This window comes from Nelumbo lutea, chromosome 5 (genome assembly GCF_056320005.1).
Source record: "Nelumbo lutea isolate HS-2025 chromosome 5, American lotus-T2T, whole genome shotgun sequence".
NCBI lineage: Eukaryota > Viridiplantae > Streptophyta > Magnoliopsida > Proteales > Nelumbonaceae > Nelumbo > Nelumbo lutea.
The window spans coordinates 73,611,144-73,630,092 of record NC_142688.1 but is presented as its reverse complement, the minus strand read 5'-3'; the positions used below and the strand labels follow the sequence as shown (position 1 = coordinate 73,630,092).

General features: G+C 43.2%; 1 protein-coding gene across 15 annotated transcripts in view; it reads right to left on the bottom strand.

Moving 5' to 3' along the window:
- SGR2 (shoot gravitropism 2 (SGR2)) overlaps positions 1–18,949 on the bottom strand; it is a 135,340-nt gene that overhangs the window by 64,367 nt on the left and 52,024 nt on the right. For all 15 annotated transcript variants that reach the window (XR_016099463.1, XR_016099462.1, XR_016099461.1 and 12 more), the window contains one exon: positions 15,284–15,454. Coding sequence is in view for 12 of the 15 variants with exons in the window: in XM_088945919.1 (XP_088802045.1) it covers positions 15,284–15,454 (171 nt within the window). In the remaining 3 variants the exon portion in view is untranslated. The remainder of the gene's footprint in view (positions 1–15,283; positions 15,455–18,949) is intronic.

The following is an 18,949-nucleotide window of genomic DNA, read 5'->3' as shown; positions in this document are numbered from 1 at the left end:
TTACTAACATGGTATCAGAGCTATAAGGTCGTATCCTCATTTCTTTCTTGCTGCTGTTCTCTTTCTGGGTTCGCCGCCAACTTTCACAGTCATCTTCTTCCTTTTCGACTGACCTGAGTGGAGGTTCGATAAGGGGCTAAAAAGGAGTTGTCGTTTTGTGGGCCTGGAGGTGAGGATGCCTCCAGTCGTTGCTGTGGTGGTCGTTGGAGTGGTATACTAAACCTTCTATTCAGTATCGAAGAGGGCTGAATGTGTACAGGTATGAACACTACTGTTGTTTGTCCAAGTAAGGAACTGCGAATGTTTCCTTTTGTTTCAAAAGTTGGTTGTGGTGGTGCTCAGTGTGACTGATATGGATCTCAATCGTGTTCTTTTGCATTTCTCTTCGTATGTATGTTGAAAGAAGAGTTGTCGACTATTGAAGTTCACAACAGCAGTAGATTGGTGGTGGTTGTGTCGTGGTGATTGGTGTATCTATGTTTCAAAATATTTAAAAGTGATCTCCTATACCTTGTGTGTAATCAGTTCTGCAGTGTGCAGCCCAAGTGTTTGATGTGAGGACTGAGTGATTTCAGTCTTAGTGTGTTGATGGTGAATGGTCCTGCAGTGTACAGCCCAGGTGTTTGATGTGAAGACTGAGTGATTTCAGCCTTAGTGTGTGGTGTGTAATGTGTATTTAAAGAAGTTGGAATTGGTGGTGTTATAAGTGAGATAAGTCTTGTGAAAGAGTGTGAGGTTGTGTTGTATATTTGAAGGTGAAATAATTAAGATGGCTTCATTTGAAAATGGGGATGATAACAAAACAGGTGTCATGCTTTCTCCAGACTATTTAAGTGTTCAAATGACATCCATCAAGTTGAATGGTGAGATTTATGTACCATGGGCAAAATCTATGGAGGTGTTCTTGAAGGCCAAGAGGAAGGTAAAACATGTAAGAGAGGAGAAACCTCCCTCTGATACCGCTGGGTTCAGTGATTGGGAACAAGTAGATGCACAGATAATGACATGGCTCTGGAACAGCATGGAACCAAAGATTAGTGTGAACTTCATGTTCCTAGATACAACTAAGGAAATCTGGGATCATGCTAAGAAGTTATACTCTGGACAAGACAATACAACTAGGGTGTATCAGTTGTACCAAGAGTATTTCAATTTGAAGCAAGGGAGTCAAATCTTAGAAGAGTACTATGCAAGTTTGAGGAACATTCGTAATGAGCTTAATGTGTATCATCCTCTAACATCAGATGTTCAGATCCAACAACAGCAACGTGAGCAGCTTGATGTGACAAGGTTTCTTGTGGGGTTGAAGGCTGAGTATGAGCCTGTTAGAGCACAAATATTGGGAGGATTTGCTCTTCCCTCACTTGAAGAAGTCTTTGCTCGTCTTAAGAGGACATCTATTGAGTCGGGAGAACATTCTTCTCTCTCTGACAGATCTGGTTTGGTAGTGACTAAAGGGGGTGGTCGTGGAAATAGAAGTGGTGGTGTCAGGAGTGGACTCCCAAGCAACCGTGGTGGTCACATGTTTAGCAAGGCTAGTGGCCGGACTGGAGGCCGAGACTCAGGGGGAGGTCCGGGAAGAGGAAGGAGTAATACTCAGAGAAAGTGTACACATTGTGGTTTAGAGGGGCACACAGTTAATTTCTGCTATGATTTGTGTGGTGCACCCAACACTTGGGCTAACCATGCTAGGACTAAGGGTAGTGACACAATTACTGAAAGTCAGCAAACTGACCCAATCCTCTCCACATCTACTTGTGCTTCTGAGACGGAAATGGTGAGTGTACCACGTGAAGTATATGAGCAATTCATTCAAACATCTCAGCAGAACACTGCTACATTTGCCCATTCAGGTATGGCTTGCTTAGCTTCCAAAGACTCACACTAGATCATTGACTCCGGGGCCATGGACCATATGTCTGGGACTCATGATGTATGTTCTTCCCTTTCCCACTCCTCCACACCTCAAACAGTTACACTTGCTAATGGTTCTACATCTCCTATCTGTGGTGTTGGTGATGTTAATCTCTCCTCCTTGCCTTTATCATCTGTTTTATATGTTCCTAAGTTTCCTTTTAACCTTATGTCTGTCAGCAGATTAACCAAGTCTCTTAATTGTTTTGTAACCTTCTACCCTTCTTCTTGTGTGTTTTAGGATCTCAAGACAGGGAGGAAGATTGGTGGAGGGCATGAAGCAAGTGGATTATATTACCTTGATGGTGGTGGTCCTCCAGTAGCTTTTCAGTCATCTCTTACTCCTCTTCAATGGCACTGCAGACTTGGTCATCCTTCTCTCAAGGCCTTGAAGTTACTGGTTCCTTCCTTGAGTCATCTTTCATCATCAGATTGCGAGCCATGTCAATTGGGTAAACATCATAGAGTCTCATTTAGTCCAAGAGTTGATAGTCGTGTCTCAAGTCCTTTCTCTTTAGTTCATTCCGATGTATGAGGTCCAATTAAAGTGGTGTCATACAATGGGTATAAGTATTTTGTAATCTTTGTTGATGACTTTTCAAGGATGACATGGATTTATCTTATGAAAGATCGTAGTGAGTTGTTCCCTATTTTTCAAAAATTTTATGCTGAAATACGCACTCAATTTGGTGTTCATATTAAAATTCTTCGCTATGATAATGCCAAAGAATACAACACCTCACCATTTCAGCAATACCTAAAACATCATGGGATCATTCATCAAACTTCTTGTGCCTACACCCCACAACAGAACGGTGTAGCTGAATGAAAAAATCGACATCTTCTTGAAACTGCTCGATCCTTGATGATTAATGTGAATGTCCCAAAACATTTTTGGAGTGATGCTGTTTTCACATCCTGTTTTCTGATCAATCGGATGCCCATGTCAATCCTTGGAAGTCAATCCCCTTTCTCCGTGTTGTTTCCCACTTTATCTCCATTTCCTCTTACCCCAAGAATCTTTGGTTGTGTTTGTTTTGTTCAACACTTGGGGCCTGGGTTAGACAAGCTAGATGCTCGAGCTACTAAGTGTATCTTTCTTGGCTACTCAAGGACTCAGAAAGGGTATAAGTATTATAACCCAAAATCGTATAAATCGTTTGTGTGCTCTGATGTCACCTTCTTTGAGTCAGTTCCGTTCTTCTCAGATGTTGGGGTCTCTTCCTCTCCCTCTATGGTTCCCCTTCCAGTACCTGTTGTGGACATCCTTCCAGTAGCTCCTGTTTCTACTGCAAATGCACATCCTATGCCTGTTACTACTGAGAAGCCGCCAATCACTCAAGTGTATACCAGCAGAAGTGCATCGGGCCCTCCTCCACTTCAGCCCCTGTCGACAGATCCTGCTACTGCTCCTTCTCCTTTAGATCCTGATCTTCCTATTGCTCTGCGAAAAGGTAAACGTACTTGTACTTCTCACCCCATTTCACACTATGTTTCTACTGCTCACCTTTCTGCTTCTCATTGCAAATATCTATCATTACTCTCATTTGTTCCCATTCCCAAGACTGTCCAGGAAGCTCTTGCCTCCCCAGGGTGACAGCAAGCCATGGAAGAAGAACTCTCTGCTCTACAACATAATCACACATGGGAACTCACCGCTCTTCCTTCCGGTAAGCACACAGTTGAGTGTAAATGGGTCTACACAGTGAAGTTTCTTCCTGATGGCAGTATGGAGCGATTGAAAGTGAGGTTGGTGGCCAAGGGTTATTCTCATATGTATGGTGTGGACTATATGGAGACATTTTCTCCTGTGGCTAAGATTGGTTCAGTTCGGGTGCTGATTTCATTAGCTGCTATGTATGATTGGCCTCTTGTACAACTTGACATCAAAAATGCCTTCCTGCATGGTGATCTAGTTGAGGAGGTGTATATGGACCAACCAACAGGGTTTGTTGCTCAGGGGGAGTCTGGCAAAGTGTGTAGGCTCAAAAAGGCAATTTATGGACTGAAACAATCTCCACGTGCTTGGTTTGGCAAGTTCAATGAAGTGATGAAAACCTTTGGGATGAAACAATGTCAGGTTGATCATTCTGTGTTCAGCTATAACTCAAAGGATGGGAAAATCTTGCTAGTTGTGTACGTGGATGATATTGTCATAACTGGGAGTGATAGCAATGGAATCAACAGTTTGAAGAAATTCTTACAGGATCACTTCAATACGAAAGATCTGGGGAAGCTGAAATATTTCCTGGGAATAGAGGTTGCGAGGTCAAAACATGGGATCAACCTATGTCAGAGAAAATATGTTCTTGATCTACTTGAAGAAACAGGGTTGTTAGGTGCTAAACTAGCAGAGACTCCTATGGAACTCAATGCCAAGCTGAGTGTTGATGCGGGTGAAGAGTTTGATGATCCTGGAAGATACAGAAGGTTGGTGGGCAAATTGAACTACCTGACCATTACCCGACTAGATATATCATTTGCTATGAGTGTGGTGAGCCAGTTTATGCAACATCCTCGGGTTCCTCACTGGGAAGCTGTTCTGAGAATTGTTAGGTACCTAAAAGGTGCTCCAAGTCATGGTTTGTTATACCAAAGTGGAGGAACTCTTGAGATAGTAGGGTACACAGATGCTGATTGGGCTGGTTCTATATCAGATAGGAGATCAACTACAGGGTATTATACCTTCCTCGGTGGCCATCTTGTAACTTGGAAGAGCAAGAAACAAACAGTGGTGGCAAGAAGTAGTGCAGAAGCAGAGTACAGGGCTATGGCCCATACCACATGTGAGCTAGTATGGCTGAAGAACTTGCTTCAAGAGATGGGATTCTCAATTGACAAACCCATGAAACTATACTATGATAACCAAGTTGCTGTTTACATCTCTTCCAATCCCGTCTTTCATGAGAGAACTAAGCATATTGAGGTTGATTGTCACTTTGTAAGAGATAAAGTGATAAGTGGAGTGATAACCACATCTCATGTGAGCTCAGGAAATCAGTGGGCAGATCTTCTCACAAAGGGATTGTCTCGGGGAAGAATAGATTACATTTCTAACAAGTTGGGACTATATGATATATACTCTCCAGCTTGAGGGGGAGTGTTAGAATGCTCAAGTCAGGGGTATTTTGGTCATTCTGGATTATCTTCTTGAGAGTGAAAGGTCTATTGTATCTGTGTTTAAGTTATGTGTCCCATCTTCTATGAGGGACAAAATGGTCTTTCCTGTAACTCTATGTTTTTGAATAAATACAAGTGTGTCAGCTAGGGAAGGGTGATTTTGACTCTCTTCTAGTCTGGCCGAACATTTCTTTCTTCTTCTTCTTCTTCTTCTTCTTCTTCTTCTTCTTCTTCTTCTTGTTATTGTTTCCTTATTAATCGGATGCCCTCCTTCATTCTTCATGGTCGGTCTCCCTTTTCTATTTTGTTCCCCACCTTGTCTCCCTTTCCCTTAACACCCCAAGTCTTTGGTTGTGTGTTCTTTGTTCACAATCTAAGTCCTAGGATAGACAAGCTAGATGCACACTCTATTAAGTGTGTCTTTCTTGGCTACTCTCGGACCCAGAAAAGGTGTAAGTGTTACAATCCCATCACTCGGAAGTGTTATGTCTGTCCTGATGTCACCTTTTTTGAGTCTGTCCCCTTCTTCTTGGGACCTGAAGTATCAATATCTCCACCTTTGCTTCCTCTTCTGCTTCCAGTCCGTGATCCCGTTCCAGTTGTTCCAGTTGGGGCTGACCCTTCACCTCCTCCAATGTAGATCCCTACTGAATGACCACCGATTCGGCATTGTATACTCATCGACAGACACCGGCTCCTCCTCCAGATTCTACCTTGTCTGCGGATCCTGTTGTTGCTCCTGTCCCAACACCTTCAGGACTTGATCTTCCCATTGCTTTACGGAAAGGTAAACGTAGTTGTATCCTCCATCCCATTTCCAATTTTGTTTAAGTCTCTCGGCTTTCTACTTCACATTGCCAATTTGTTTCACTGTTGTCATCTATTTCTATACCTAAGAATGTCCACGAGGCTCTTACCTCACCTAGGTGGTGGCAGGCAATGGAAGAGGAACTATTTGCCCTTCAACATACTCAAACGTGGGAGCTCACTACTCTTCCTCCCGGTAAGCATGTTGTGGGTTGTAAATGGGTGTATACTATTAAATACTTGCCAGATGGTAGTGTGGAGCGACTGAAGGCCAGACTTGTTGCTAAAGGTTATTCACAGTTGTATGGAGTGGACTATATGGAGACCTTCTCTCCACTGGCTAAGATTGGCTATGTTCGTGTCTTAATTTCCCTGGCCGTTATGTATGATTGGCCCCTATTTCAACTTGACATTAAAAATGCCTTCCTTCATGGTGACCTTATAGAGGAGGTATATATGGAGCAACCACATGGGTTTGTTGCTCAAGGGGAGGCTGGTAAGGTGTGTAGACTGAAAAAGGCAATTTATGGGTTGAAACAATCGCCTCGTGCTTGGTTCGAGAAGTTTAGTGAAGTGGTGAAGAATTTTGGAATGAAACAATGCCAGGTTGATCACTCAGTGTTCAGCTATGACTCAGAAGCTGGAAAGATTTTATTAGTGGTCTATGTGGATGATATTGTCATAACTGGCAGTGACAAATTGGGGATCAACAAACTAAAGGTCTTTCTGCAAAATCATTTTCAAACAAAAGACCTTGGAACATTGAAGTATTTCTTGGGTATAGAAGTTGCTAGATCAAGACAAGGTGTAAACCTGTGCCAAAGAAAATATGTTCTCGATCTATTGGACGAAACAGGACTGTTAGGTGCAAAACCGGCTGAAACTCCCATGGAGCCAAATGCTAAGTTGAGCAATGGTAGAGGGAAAATATTTGATGATCCTAGAAGATACAGACGGTTAGTGGGGAAGCTGAACTATTTGACTATCACAAGACCAGACATCTCCTTTGCAGTCAGTGTGGTGAGCCAATTTATGCAGAACCCTCGGATACCTCACTGGGATGCAGTTCTTAGAATTGTAAGGTACCTAAAGGGAGATCCAGGCCGTGGATTATTGTACAAACCAGGAGGAAGACTTGAGGTAATTGGGTATACAGATGCAGATTGGGCAGGCTCATGTTAGATAGAAGATCTACTACAGGTTACTGCACATTTCTTGGAAGAAATCTTGTGACATGGAAGAGTAAGAAGTAGACGGTTGTGGCAAGGAGCAGTGCTGAAGCCGAATACAGAGCCATGGCACACACTACATGTGAACTAGTATGGCTGAGGAATCTCCTACAAGAAATCGGGTTCTCCATGGACAGCCCTATGAAATTTTATTGTGACAATCAAGTTGCACTCCACATCTCATCTAACCCTGTTTTTCATGAGAGAACAAAGCACATAGAGATTGAATGCCACTTTGTGAGGGGAAGGTCCTTACTGGGGAGATAAGCACAGAACATGTGGGCTCAGGTGATCAATGGGCAGATTTGTTTACAAAAGGTTTAAACTTAGGGAGATTGAACTATATATGTAACAAGCTGGGATTATATGACATATATTCTCCAGCTTGAGGGGGAGTGTTAGAGCTAGCCAAATAAGGGTAGATTAGTCATTTTATTTCTTTTAAGTTATGTGCTTATGTGGTAGTTTTAATAGAGACTTTTTGTCCAATACTTAAGTGGGGGCAGTTTAGCCTTTATACAACTAAATAGAGGCTAATGTAAAATATGATCGACTGATAGGGTTTACCCCATCAGGATCGAATATTCTTCTTCTTCCTTGTTCTTCTTCTTCTTTCTCCCTTCTCTCTACTAGTTCGAACTCCTTAGCACAGATGTTAAACACAAGGCATATGAGAAACACAATATCTAGAGTCAATGTGGGAAATGAGGTGGAACATAGATGGCTGGAAATTCAAGAAAAAGTTGTGAAGTTTTACAAAGGTTTATATACAGCTAGGGAGTGGAGCTCGTGGCACTGGGAGGAATTGAACCTAAAAAACTGAGTTTTCTGTAGATTGTCTCAAAAGAGAGCTTGAGGTTGCTGAAGCTTTTTCTTTTTGAAGATAATAAAGAAAAAAATTTATTAATAATGAAGAAACGAAAGGAATATAACCGGTGATAAGAAATCACCACAAACAGAACAAAAACACAGCAATAAAACAATCTCAAACTTGCAAAACCTCAAGCACTCCACACCCATCCCAAAAACTCAATTTGAACACAAACCAACCCAAAACTTGACACACGTCTCACCATCTATGGACCCAACCAGACAGACCACTCAAGCTTGACCTCCATCCCAAAAGAAAACAAGAAACTACTCACCCCAGATCTGCAGCAGCAGCAGCATTAGTATCCTCTTTCTTTTTATTTTTTTTTCTTGACAACTTTTGTTTTTGGAGAAGGTAAAGTATTGCATTGCAAAAGAAAACCAATTACATCAGCCCATGTACAATGAAAACCTCCTGTACATTGGGAATTTACAAAAAGATCTGAGAACTATTTTTTTCTTGACAACTCTTTATCTTCTTGACCCACCTGTAGATTCCAATCCCAAATAGGCTCCTCTTCAGACTAGCAAACACCTTTGAAACTGGCACAGATATGTTGAATTTTTTATGCCTAAATCTTTTAACTGCACTAGGATGACCTTCAGCAATATTTTTATCACCATTACCTTCATTCACCCTTTCAAGTTCCAAGACAGTGTGGAGCTGTATTCTGTTTACTGTATGTTGGTCCATCTGGAGAGAGAGGAGCAAAAGAGTGTTTGAAACTAGACATTGGAAGATTGAGAAATTTGTGACAACCATTGGAAAGTGCTTTCAGATTGGGTGTTTATACTACTTGAATTTGTCCAAGTTTGGCGTTCAGATTTAGGAAATAATTTTTGCTATGTTCTTGACTTACAAAACTGTAATTCTGAAAGTTTCTTTTGACTTTTATTCCTCTGTGTTTCCTCAAACCTGAGTTGATTATAATCATCCTTTTATTTTAATGATTTTTTTTCTATTTACTATAAAAAATAAAAAAAAAACTTTCAACTCCTACTTGGACTCTAACTCCCTTGTGTGTATTCAAACCATAAAATATGTATGAACTTTCTTTTCAAACTAGGACACTATAACTCTCTAGTTCTAGTAAATATAAGAAACAGGAAATTACTAAATTGTAAGTTTTCTTTACTATAAATAGCAATGATGACAATTATCATAAATGCCATTGTGGTCCATTGGTCAACCTGTTGACTAGGACTTGAGACTTGACATGACTTGCAGAACCCAAAAATCAGTCATTTGAACCCTTTAGTTGGGAAACTTTCACATATCAGATTGAGCTGAAAATCTTTTACATTTGAGTACAGGAAGTGTACTTTAATGCCACCAAATTTCATCCAAATAGACCAAGATTTGGCTGGTTAAGTAATCACTTCTTCTCTTGTCAATGATGTATTCTTCAAGTCTACCATCTCACCCTTTCTCTTCAATTTCTTTCTTTGCTTCCATATCTGCATTACTCCCTCAAGCTGAACATATATGTTGTACATGTCCAGCTTTCCTAGACTGTTATCCAACTTGTTCTTGGAGATAATTTCAGTCAAGCAATCATCTATCTGATCTTTTGATTTCACAAATAAAAGAAAAAAATTTCCACTTGCATCGTTCTCTCTAATAAAATGCCTATTGACTTTATGTCTTTATTCTGATCATGTTGAAATGGGTAGTAAGCACTGTTTGCAGACTCTTAATTATCGCAATACAATTTTATAGATTCTAGAACTGTATTCTCACGAGCAGGAAGGAACAAGGGAAAACAGGAGGTTTTCCCCGTGGACCGACCCGTGACGAGATCCTATTCCCGGGCCCTCAACAACTTGGTATCAGAGCAAGGCGTCATGAGAGATCTGGAGCAGCTACCTTCCAGGGTCCACGACCTCGAGCACCAACTCGTGGAGACCAGCTCCAAAGTTCGTGAGATCAAAGGTGAAGTGCGAGAACTGCGACGAATAATGGAGATGTTTCTTTCCAGCCGGGAAAGGAACTCTGACGAAGGGACAGCAGTTAACGACCGCCGGCCAGATCTGCCAGAGTCTTCCGGCGAACAGCAGTCCGTCGGCCATGGAGCAACCATCATCCCCAAGTAGAGCAGGCTGGAGTTCCCATCGTACAACGGCAACGGAGACCCCCTAGGCTGGCTGTATCGCTGCGAGCAGTTCTTCCGGAATCAACGGACAAATGACCAGGACAAGGTAAACCTAGCCGCCTTTCATTTAACAGAAGAAGCACAGCTTTGGTTTTATCGGTTAGAGCAAGAAGAACCTGAGCTCAGTTGGCCCCAGTTTAAATCCTATTGCCTTCTTCGGTTCGGACCCCCATTGACCAGCAACCCACTGGGCGAGCTAATTAACCTTAAACAGACCGGAACAGTTGCTGAATACCAGTGACAGTTCCAAACCCTCCTCGCGAGGGCATCCTCCGTGCGACCAGACCAGCAAGTCGATATGTTCACAGCAGGGTTAGCAGAACCCCTGCGAGTGGATGTCGAGATGCAGAATCCCCCAAATTTGGTCACAGCCATGAACTTAGCCCGCGCATTTGAGCGCAAGCTGCAGCTCAACCGCGGAATTTTTAATGTGGGTCGTCCACCGAACTCGTGGGTGCCCCCAAAACCAGCAGCAATGACCCCCTCTTCTGCTACCAGCCGGGAAATGAAGCCTCCCACGACCACCACCTCTAGAGCAGTGACAAGTACAGGCAGTAACATGGTCACTCCTCCCATCAAGCGCTTGACCAGGGCAGAAATGGCAGAGCGCCGAGCGAGAGGTCAAGTTTCAACTGTGATGACCTCTACTCGAAAGGACATAGATGCAAGAGGCTTTTTTGCTTCTCATAGATGAGCAAGAGGAGGAGGAAGGGGAACCCGTCACATTCGAACCAGAGATCTCTCTCCATGCGATCACCGGTATTAAAACCTCTCAGACCATGCAGTTACAGGCACAGATCGCGGGTCAGCCGGTGCGCATTCTTGTCGATTCAGCGAGCACACACAACTTCATAAGTGAACATGCAGCCCTGCAGTTAAAACTACCAATGGAACTCCGGCCGCGACTACAGGTAACCGTCGCAAATGGTGAAAAAGTTCACAGTCCAGGGATTTGCAAGGACGTCCCAGTACAGGTCAATTCTAAACTAATTCTTCTTGATTTATTTGTACTCTCATTGGATGGGTTCAATATTGTTCTTGGGGTCAAATGGTTAATTACCCTAGGCCCGATTTTGTGGGACTTCAGCGCACTCACCATGACCTTCCACCTGAATGGCAAGCAAGTTTCATGGCACGGTTGCAGGGTTAAAGAAAAGACACCGCAGGTTCATGCACTCCAGACAGAACCGGCAACCATGGAAAAACTTCTCGCCGAGTTTTCAGATCTGTTCCAGGAACCGAAAGGCCTTCCCCTTTCCCGAGCTTGCGACCATCGTATTCCTTTGGTGGTGGGTTCAGCACCAGTTGTTGTCAGACCTTATCGCTACCCTCACTTACAGAAGGATGAGATAGAAAAACAATGTACAGCGATGCTGAACCAAGGGATCATACGCAAAAGTCACTCCCCCTTCTCTTCGCCGGTTCTGTTGGTGGCGAAGCAGGATGGAACGTGGAGGTTCTGTGTTGACTATAGAGAACTCAATGACCGGACGATCAAAGATAAGTTCCCTATTCCCGTTGTTGACGAACTGCTGGACGAGTTGCATGGTGCCCAGTATTTCTCTAAGTTGGACCTAAGGTCCGGATATTTCCAAGTTCGCATGGCTCCCAGTGATGTGAAGAAGACTGCTTTTCGCACCCACCATGGCCACTTCGAATTTTTAGTCATGCCATTCGGACTCTCCAATGCACCATCTACATTTCAGTCACTAATGAACGAGGTATTCCAGCCCCATCTGCGCAAATTTGTTTTAGTTTTCTTTGATGATATCCTCGTTTACAGCAAATCATGGGTAGAGCATGTCCACCATCCGAGGACCGTTTTCGTACTCCTACGCCAACACAGCTTATTCCTGAAACGGTCCAAGTGCTCCTTCGGGGAGCGACAGGTTCTTTACCTCGGCCACATCATCCATGGGCAGGGTGTAACAGTTGATAGTTCCAAGATTCAGGCTATAACAGAATGGCCCAAACCTCAATCCGCCAAGGCCTTACGCGGGTTCCTCGGCTTAACGGGTTACTACCACAAATTTGTACAGAACTATGGAGTGTTAGCAGCCCCATTAACCAACCTGTTGAAGAGAAACTCCTTCCGGTGGGACGACGCAGCTGATGAAGCTTTTCTGTCACTGCGAAATGCACTGTCTTCAACCCCTGTCCTGCAATTACCTAATTTTGCCCTCGAATTTACAGTCGAGTGCGATGCTTCCGGAGTGGGTATCGGGGCCGTACTACAGCAGCAAGGGCACCCGATCGCTTTCTTCAGCCGCAGATTGGCTGACCGGCACCTGAAGCTTCCAGCCTATGAGCGCGAACTAATCGGCCTTGCCCGAGCCATCCAGCACTGGATGGCCGTATTTGTGGGGGCGGTCGTTCATCGTCAAAACTGATCATTACAGCCTCAAATACCTGTTAGAGCAGCGTCTCACCACTTCCCCTCAGCAGCATTGGGTTAGCAAACTGCTCGGGTTTGACTTCTGGGTGGAATATAAGGCGGGATCCTCTAATCGCGCAGCTGATGCCTTGTCCATGCGAGAAGAAGACGTGATGGTTCTATGTAGCATTTCCCAACCTCGAATCTCTCTGTTTGATGACATTAAGAAGGCAGCACCACAGTCCCCAGAATGGTCGCTCTTATTGTAGAAGATCCAGACCGGCACGGCAGACCCCGATTGGTCACTTCACGACGGGTTGGTACTGTATAAGGGACGAGTCCATCTTCCAGCAGACTGCCCGTTGCTTCCCACCATCATCACCAGCATCCATAACTCCACCCACGAGGGCATTCAAAAAACACTATACCGCGTCCAGTCTGATTTCCATTGGCGAGGTATGAAGACTTCTATTCGAGATTTTGTCCAGAATTGCTCCACATGCCAACAGCACAAATGGGAAAACCTACACCTGGCAGGCCTCCTTCAGCCCCTTTCCATCCCATCGCAGATCTGGGCCGACATCTCCATGGACTTCATTGAGGGACTTCCTAAGGTAGGGGGCAAATCAGTTCTCTTTGTGGTAGTCGACCGCTTCTCTAAATACGCGCACTTCATTCCTCTATCACACCCGTACAGTGCCACTTCGGTTTCCCTCGCCTTCTTTACACATATCTTTCGCCTACATGGGTTGTCGGAATCCATCGTCAGCGATAGAGACCCGGTCTTCACTAGTGCCTTCTGGAAAGAGTTATTTCGACTACACGGCACCACCCTGGCCTACTCATCAGCTTACCGGCCACAAACTGACGGTCAGACGAAAGTGGTTAACCGCACTATCGAGATGTATCTCCGCTATTTCGTAGGCGATCAACCTCGACGGCGGTTGGAATGGCTTCCTTGGGCCGAGTACTGCTACAGCACAGCCTACCATTCCTCCCTCGGCATGACTCCCTTTTGCGTCGTTTACGGCAGGGATCCTCCTCGCTTGCTGTCCTACGAGCCTAGATCTACTCGCTTGGACGCAATCGATCACTCCTTACAGGACCGTGACGCCCTCCTCGCCGACGTCCGCATTCGCTTACAGCAGGCCCAGCTCCACATGAAGCTCCACTATGATAAGCACCACCGGGAACTGTCGTTCGATCCAGGACAATTTGTTTGGTTGAAGCTCCAGCCCTACCGGCAGCGCTCCTTGCGCCACAAGGCTGCCCCGAAGCTGGCCCCTAAGTACTATGGGCCCTACAAGGTTCTACGACGGATTGGCAGTGTGGCCTACCAGCTGGAATTGCCAGAGACTAGCCGAATTCATGATGTCTTCCACATCTCCGTGCTGAAACCATTTACGGGTGTTCCCCCGGACCAAGTTCCCTCCCTGCCACCCTTGAAAGATGGCAAACTAGTTCCCCAGCCTAAAACTGTCACCCGCTTTCGTTTTAATCGTGGAATCCTTGAAGTCTTGGTGGAATGGTGTGATCTACCACCAACAGAAGCCACATGGTTCCCATTGGCAGAGTTCCAAGCCACATATCCAGCTTTCGAGCTTGAGGACAAGCTCGTAGTCCAGGAGGGGAGTAATGTTATGGACGCCTTCCTCGGGAAGACGTACCATCGCCGCCGGCAGCAACAGGCCCCGGGCCCACCGCCAGCAGCAGCAAGGATTCAGTGATGCTCATCCTACCCAGTTCGGCAACAACAGCCTTATCTAGATTAGATTAGCTCATTTTGCTTGTTCTTATCTTATTGTTCTTATCTCTTATCTTATCTTGTTAATAGCTTATCAGATTAGGATTAGCTTAGCTTATCTTATCTTGTTAGTAGCTTATCAGATTAGGATTAGCTTATCTTATCCTTAGCAAGATAAAACTGGAAGTCTCCCTATTCAGCAAGGAGACTCCCTTTGATTAGGACTCTTGTAATCTCCTATTTAAGGAGACCCCATTATTGAATGGGATATCAAATTATTCAGTCAAGAGTGAGTTAGGAGAGTTGGTGATCTCTTGGACAAATCACCAAAGGTGCCAAGATAGGTTCATCACGAGCAGGAAGGAACAAGGGAAAACAGGAGGTTTTCCCCGTGGACCGACCCGTGACGAGATCCTATTCCCGGGCCCTCAACAGATTGTTATCACAGTACTTCTGGAAATGTAAGCAGATGAATTGTGCTTTAACAGCAGCCACTCTGCTGCTGGAAAGCATTCCTTGAAAACTTCCTAAATCCTAACTAGAGATGCTACTAGAGATTTTGTACTTTTTATCACTATATATATTATAAGGAGAAAAAACTGTGCATACTCAGTAAGCAAGATACATATGTATACTTGGTTTTTTTTTTACCAATTTTCATTTTTACTCCTTTGATATTACCTCCCATAAAAAATCTGCAACTTCTTTCTTTACTGGAAAGGTAAAAAAGGTAAAAAGAAAACCTAAAGAACATTGTTTTTGCTTGACATTGATAACAATCTGAACCTCTGAAAGAAGGATAATGCAATCATCATCATCATGATCTAAGCTTTATCCCAACTAAAGAAGAATAATGTCATAAAAAACTTCAAACATCTATGGTGCAGGCTGCAGGACAATAACTAGTTGCACAAATGCTCTGTCATATTCTTATTGTTATTGAACATGCCATGTGCTAGACTGATATGATATTGAGAAGGATTTCCAAATTCCAGATAGTTGTAAATAGTAATTATCTTTTGTTCCTCCCAAAAAAACAATTATAATAAGGGAAGAAAAGAAGCCTTTCTACCTGACAAGGGATGAAGAGAATCCTCTGAGTGTCACGCTGATATGAAGTTAGGTGTCGCTCAGCAAGACTTGCTGTGATTTGACGAAAATCACCAACGTCATCAACTAAATTAGCCTTTTCCAGCCTTTGGCCAATACCATGAACCATAAATACTAGATGCCGGACAGGAACCTGTGATAAGCTAAAGGTTAAAACAATAACATAATAAAATGTCAACAACAATTTGAGCTCCATCAGCAAATTCTATCACAGAAATGAGCTGTATTTGAGGTCTGAACCCCCAAGGCAAAGAATTACACTGTAATTCTTGGTCTTTAAAATCTTTGAGATGGGATGGAAGAAGTGCTAGCCCTTGGTTGCTAGGCCACCAAAAGCTGAATTCAGTTCCTTAGGAACCCTACTTTGGACAACAATGCAGACAGAATACAGAATATCTTTGTCTCATTCACACAGTGGGCAAGGTTCTATGGTTATTTAGAAGTAGGGAACAATGCAGTGGAGTAGGCTGCAGGGTCATTTCTATTTACAAAGGTTATTTAAGGGAAGTCTGCTAAATTTGATTTGTACTAGAGTTCTACATAAATAGATGTCAGCTGCAGGTGGAAGATTAATTTCTCTCCTTTTCATCATCATATAGCTGGTCTTCTGATTTATGATATGGTATCAGAGAATTAACCTAGGCGATCGCCTTTTCACTTCATTCTCTTTCTTATTCTTTTACGAAGACACCATATCATAGATCTGAATCCATTCTCCTAAGAAGGTTTCAGATCTGTTTTTTTTTTGTGACTAAAGAACAAGGTGTTCACCATTGTGCTTTAAGTTCCTCTAATTGACAGTTCAAATAGACATGGTGGCCGGTGGTGATAGTGATAAAGAATTGAAGGTAAATGACAGTTCAATGGTGCATAAAGCAGGTTGGTTGGAATATTACTGAAAACAGTACCATGTGTTTAACGAAAAATAAAGACTGAAAGTGTTAATCAAGAAACTTGTGAGTGCTGGTTGATGGTATGAAGGTGTTCTGTTGGCTGTACGCATGAAACTTCTAGGCTAGTTTTTGAGTTCTCCAAGCAGCATAAAGATCAAATATTTGAAGGAAGTTTAATTGGCAAGGAAGTATGTTCAGACATGATAATGGTAATATCTTAGCAATGTATTCAGGTCCAGTTGGATATGAAAACTCCTTTAAAGGGCAGAGATAACAGCTGTAGTAAGCTGGCTAAACCTTTACAGCAAGGAGATTGGGTCTATAGACAAGCATTGGGGGAAATTAAATGGATACCAATGGAGATAGAATCTAATTTCAAATGGGTGAGAAGAACGGATAACTGTTCTTCTGATACATTAGCCAAACATAGGGTCAATAGGGATCAATTTTTCTGGGCTTCAGTGTAATGTAATGTATTGGGCTTAGGATTAGCCAAAAATAGTTTTCCTTGGTATTTTGTAATTTTTGTTACTATTAAAACTAGTAGAAGATCAAGACTGTAATCAGTCTTGAATCCTAATAGGTTTTAGGTTTACAAAACAGAAGAAAAAGAGATAAAAGGAGAGAGAATAGAAGAAAAACAGGAGAACACAAGTGGTTGAAAGGAGGGACAGATTCTTACAGATCTGCTGCCGCCACTTTCTTATTATTTATAGGTTATGTTTAGTACATAATGGAAAAGACACATCTGCCCTTAGTACTTACATAATAAATAAAGTAAATAAAAGCTGAAATAAATAACAACTGAATTAACAAACTGACTCAAACTGACACTACTATAACTGGAACAAATAACTACACATGCTGTCCTACAAACACAGTGGGGACCACTGCAGTGGGGCCCACATCAGTGTTCTCTACACTCCCCCTCAAGTTGGGAGTAGATATCTATCATTCCCAACTTGGATAGGTCTGTCTCTAACTTCTTCCTTGGTACAGCCTTGGTGAGGATATCCGCGAGCTGCATATTAGATGTGATGTACGGAAGACACACTTCTTGTGATGTGACCCTTTCTCGCACAAAATGCCGATCAACTTCAATATGTTTAGTTTTGTCATGCTGCACTGGGTTGTGGGCTATATTAATAGCTGCCTGATTATCACAATACAGCATTAAGGGCTTTTCATAGTCAATACCCAACTCTTCAAGTAATGACCTCAGCCACAAGATTCCAGCCACTCCATTAGCCATTGACCTGTATTCCGCTTCCGCTTCAGCACTGGAGCGGGAAACAACACTCTGCTTCTTACTCCTCCAAGAGACAAGGTTACCTCCCACAAGGGCACAATATCCAGAGGTAGACCTTCTGTCATCAACACTCCCAACCCAATCGGCATCTGTATAGACTTCCACCTTCATGTGATTATTGTTCTTGAACAGTATACCTCTACCCGGGCATCTCTTCAAGTATGCTAATATTCCCTCTGCCACAAGAAGATGAGAAGTCCTAGGGGAGTGCATGTACTGGCTAACAACACTAACTACATTGCTGATATCCGGCCGAGTGAGGCAGAGATATAGGAGCTTTCCAACCAACCGTTGGAACATAACTTTGTCTTCAAGAGGCTCCCCGCCCTCTGCACTAATCTTGTGATTTTGTTCGATGAGTGTATCAGCCGGCTTAACACCCAACTTTCCAGTTTCCGCCAACAAATCTAGAACATTTTTTTTTAGAGATAAAAATTCCCTACTTGGATCTAGCAACCTCAATACCCAAAAAGTACCGTAGTGCACCAAGATCTTCCACCTCAAACTCTTGATGAAGGAGCTGTTTGAGGGACTCAATCTCATGACTGTCATTTCCTGTCACCACAATATCATCAACATATACTGCAAGTAGTGTCAGAGAGGACTCCACCCTTTTGATGAATAGTGTATGATCTGACTGGGCCTGTACATAACCTAACTTTCCAAGGGCTAATCCGAATCTATCTGTAGAGAACATGGGCCGAATGGCCCATAGGTTGCTTATTCTTTCTTGTTATTTATGTTTCTTTTCTGTAATGGGCCTTATTCTAGGTCCATCCTGCCAATATTAAGTTCTGTGTAAATTCTTGCCCAACTAAGGGCCTTCTTGTAATTATTCAAATATTTCTAATAAAACTGTGTTAGGGGGTTGAGAGAGTGTGAGTTCGAAATCCTCTTCTCAGACCCTTATTGCCGAACCCTCAACTCTCTTCTCTTCAGTTTTCTTCATGGTATCAGAACATACCTAAACTTCGGTATCCTAGGGCTGGAAGCTTGACTCGTGTTGCCGGATTCTTGGAGGTCATTGGAAGTGCCCAAGACTTGAATCTCTTGGAGAAGTGGTTCGGTGGCCACGAAGAATCAGAGAAAAGAAAAAAGGGGAAGAGGAACAGTTCGGTTCTGTTGAAGCTTAAAACTGAAAGTTGTACTCAGATTTATGGGTTCAGTTTTCTTCTGGTTCGACACTGTAAGTTGTACTCAGATTTCTGGTTCAAAACTGTAAGTTGTACTCAGATTTCTGGGTTTAGTTTTCTTTCGGTTGTTCTGTATTGCTTTTGACTGTGTTTGGGCTGTTGAACTGTCCAAAAGCTTTGGTTGTTCTGTACTACCTTTGGCTGCCATTGAATCTGGTTTAACCCAGAAATTTTTTGGGCTGTTTTTTCACTCCTTATTGGACTGTCAAACAGCCGAAACATCCCTGTAACAA